The following is a 3,810-nucleotide window of genomic DNA, read 5'->3' on the forward strand; positions in this document are numbered from 1 at the left end:
CCTCCCGTTTCCGGCCTTCCAGCCAGTCTTTCCTCTTTTGGGCTCAGTCGAGAGGCCGGGTTTCCGGGGGGAAGGCTTAGGCGGTGACACCGAGCCCAGCCTCCTCCACCCCCCACCACGCTCGGGCCCTCCCTCCCTCCCCGCCACCACCGTCCGCGTTTGGCCGGCCGCGGGGAAGGAAGAAAGGAGCGAAGGAGGCGGAGGTAAGAACCAGGCGCCCAGCGATCAGGGCCGAGCCCCAGGACCAGGGTTCGGAATTCCCCGAGGCCTCCACCCGCAGTCCCAATTCTGCTGATCACGCCTGCGGGGAACCGCAGGCTGGGCCCGGTGGGGAGCTCGCCCCCCATGGGGACCTAGGGCTCCGGACCCCAGCAGCCTTGGTGGGGGGCAGGCGTCCAGGGGCTGGGCCCTCAGCAGCCTTCTCCCTGGAGAATTCGGGCAGCTGAGCCCTCAGCCCCTCCTCTCCCTTGTCTTAGGAGCCCAGCCCCCTCCCCCAATCCTCTCTGCCACTGGGACCCAGGGATCCATAACCCCCACCTACAGGAGTGGATTCCAGTCACCTCCCAAACCTGGGGTCCCAAGCCCCAGCTCCCACCTCTCTCAGTCCCAGGAGTCCAGAGCCCCAGGCTCCCCCCTGCCCAAGAGTCTGAGCCCTCCTACCCCTGGCCTCTCCCAGACCCTGGTCTGGGCACCCACACTGCATTTCCGGGGCCTCCCAATGTTGAATTCCACCCCCTCCACTGGGGCACCACAAGCTGGATCCCAGCCCCTCCCAAAATGCTCCAGCGGGGCCCTGGAGAAAAATCACTTGGCTGTTTCCCTGTCTCCTCTTCTGTCTGTATCTCTGGCTTGTGCTCTCTCTCTGTCTCTCTGTCTCTCCCTGCCTCCATCCTTCTGTGGTTCTTCTGATCTCTGTGTTTGCACCATCTCTCCCAAAATCTCTTTGTTTTCTCTCTATCTCTGTCTCTGCTGGGAGTCCCCATCTCTCTCTCCTGCTGTCTCCCACCGTCCTGTCTTTACCACTTCTGCTCTCTGTCTATCCCTGGGTCTCTGCCTCTGCTCTTTCTGTCTTGCTGGCTCTCTCCTCTGCCTGGCTAAACAACTGACCGGCACTGAATCTCCATCTCTCTCTGTCTCTGCTGCTCTGCCTCACCCCACACATCTCCCTTTATCTGACCCACTCCATGCCCCCCCCCCCATGTCTCCTTGTCTCCCCTTTCTCCTTACAGGCATGGATCCGCAGCCCCCTCCACCCGCCCAGGGCAGCCCACCCCACCGTGGCCGGGGCCGGGGCCGTGGCCGAGGCCGTGGTAGAGGCCGGGGCCGTGGCAGGGGGGGCGCTGGAGCCCCTCGGGCGCCCCTGCCCTGCCCGACCTGTGGCCGCCTCTTCCGCTTCCCCTACTACCTCTCCCGGCACCGGCTGAGCCACTCAGGGCTCCGACCCCACGCCTGCCCCCTGTGCCCCAAGGCCTTCCGCCGGCCAGCCCACCTCTCCCGCCACCTGCGTGGCCACGGGCCCCAACCCCCGCTGCGCTGCGCGGCCTGCCCCCGCACCTTCCCGGAGCCCGCCCAGCTCCGGCGTCACCTGGCCCAGGAGCACGCAGGCGGCGAGGTCGAGCTGGCCATCGAGAGGGCGGCCAAGGAGGCAGCCGAGTCCAGCTGGGGCTCCCAGGACGCCGGTACGGAGCAGCCCACCACCGCGGCGGCGGGGGCCGCGGAGGAGGAGGCCGCGTGGCCCGAGACATGGCCGGCGGGGGAGCCGGCCACGCTAGCGGCCCCCACGAGCGCCGAACCCCGGGAGTCAGAGGAGGAAGAGGCCGAGGCCGGGGCGGCGGAGCTGAGGGCCGAGTTGGCACTGGCGGCCGGGCGGCAGGAGGAGAAGCAGGTCCTGCTCCAGGCCGACTGGACGCTGCTGTGCCTCCGCTGTCGCGAAGCCTTCGCCACCAAGGGCGAGCTCAAAGCGCACCCGTGTCTGCGCCCCGAGGGTGAGCAGGAGGGTGAAGGGGGCCCCCCGCCCCGTCCCAAGCGCCACCAGTGCTCCATCTGCCTCAAGGCCTTCGCCAGGCCGTGGTCACTGTCCCGCCACCGGCTGGTCCACTCCACTGACCGCCCTTTCGTGTGCCCAGACTGCGGCCTGGCCTTCCGCCTCGCCTCCTACCTCCGCCAGCACCGGCGTGTCCACGGTGCGCTCAGCCTCCTGGCCCCACTGCCCCCGGCGGGCAAGAAGGACGACAAGGCCTCGGGTGGACGGAACTCAGGGAAGGGGCCCGAGGGGGGCGAAGGGGCAGAGTGCGGGAGTGCCTCGGAGGGGGGAGAAGGCGGGCAGAACGGAGGAGATGCCACCCCGGCCCGGCCCCCCGCGGGGGAGCCCCGCTTCTGGTGCCCCGAGTGTGGCAAAGGTTTCCGGCGCCGCGCGCACCTGCGGCAGCACGGGGTGACCCACTCCGGGGCGCGCCCCTTCCAGTGCGTGCGCTGCCAGAGGGAGTTCAAGCGGCTGGCCGACCTGGCCCGCCACGCGCAGGTCCACGCAGGGGGCCCGGCCCCGCACCCGTGCCCGCGCTGCCCGCGCCGCTTCTCGCGCGCCTACAGCCTCCTGCGCCACCAGCGCTGCCACCGGGCTGAGCTGGAGAGAGCCGCCGCACTGCAGGCGCTCCAGGCCCAGGCCCCGCCGTCGCCCCCGCCGCCCCCGCCGCCCCCGCCAGCCGGGCAGGAGGAGGAAGGGCTCCCGCTGCCCATTGCACACATCAAGGAAGAGCCACCCTCCCCGGGGACCCCACCCCAGTCGCCGCCGCCGGCTCCCCCTGTCTTCCTCAGCGCCTCCTGTTTCGACAGCCAAGACCATTCAGCCTTCGAGATGGAGGAAGAAGAGATTGACAGCAAGGCCCACCTGCGTGGATTGGGAGGCCTGGCCTCCTGACCTTCACACCTACTCTTGGCCCCTCCATTTGGTTCCCGGTTTGCAATATGGAGGAGGGAAGTCGAAGGAGAGGCGCCTCCTGTCTACCCACCCTTCCCCTTCCAGCCCTCAACACTAAGGGGGGGGGGGGCCTGGACCGCCCCTCCCTCCCCACCGCCCACCCCCAGGACCCGTGATGCTGGCTAGGAACTGCTTGCCCCAACAGGCCTCCGAAGGCAGGACGACTTGGAAAAGGAGGCGGAGAATATTGGCCAGAGAGTTGGAGACTGGGGGGATCCCCTGCCTGGCTGTCTCCCATCATTCACACTGGACACCATCACCTCTTTGGAACTGCCAGACCCTGGGGGTCCCCAGTGAGCAAAGGTCCATCCCTGTCCTTTTGTCTGTCTGTGAATAAATGTGAGTTCGTGAAACAGAAGAGAGTGAGGCTGTCTGTGGGGGCTGCCAGAGGGGGTCTAGGGTAAGCTGGATTCGTCCAACAGGCTCTGAGCTTGCATTCCAAGCAGGAAGGATCCAGATCCCCACATCAGGGAATGGGAGGGAAGTGCTCAGCCAGCAAGAAACTCATGAGAAGAATCGGGAGTGTGACAACACTGGTTACCATCTGTCCAGGCAACTTTGGGGAGCCCCACGGCCCCCCTGTGCAATCTGGCATGCATTCTTTCAGCAAACATTTGCGAGGCACAGCACTGGGCCCTGGGGATGCTGGAGAGGAGAAAGCCACTACCCCCCTATGAGGGGCTGGAATTCTAGACCCGCACTGCCCAATGCAGTTCAGCCACTAGCCACGTGTGGCTGCCTCCATTCAGATTTAGAATGAGTAAATTGATTTAAAATAAAATAATTAAAAACATTCAGTTCCTCAGTCACACAGTTTCTAGGGTTCAATAGCC

General features: G+C 66.3%; 1 protein-coding gene across 2 annotated transcripts in view; it reads left to right on the forward strand.

The window, feature by feature from the left end:
- ZNF579 (zinc finger protein 579) overlaps window positions 1-3,330 on the forward strand; it is a 4,487-nt gene extending 1,157 nt beyond the window's left edge. The window contains exons 1-2 of one of the 2 annotated variants that reach the window (XM_040633798.1): window positions 53-203; window positions 1,230-3,330. In XM_040633798.1, the coding sequence (XP_040489732.1) occupies window positions 1,232-2,917 (1,686 nt within the window). In that variant the 5' untranslated portion in view covers window positions 53-203; window positions 1,230-1,231 and the 3' untranslated portion in view covers window positions 2,918-3,330. Of the gene's footprint in view, window positions 1-52; window positions 204-1,229 lie in introns of those variants that run through there. The other variant, XM_040633797.1, reaches the window with a different exon arrangement.
- Window positions 3,331-3,810: the final 480 nt, after the last annotated feature.

The sequence above is a fragment of the Ursus maritimus genome, unplaced genomic scaffold (assembly GCF_017311325.1).
Source record: "Ursus maritimus isolate PB19 unplaced genomic scaffold, ASM1731132v1 scaffold_19, whole genome shotgun sequence".
Taxonomy (NCBI): domain Eukaryota; kingdom Metazoa; phylum Chordata; class Mammalia; order Carnivora; family Ursidae; genus Ursus; species Ursus maritimus.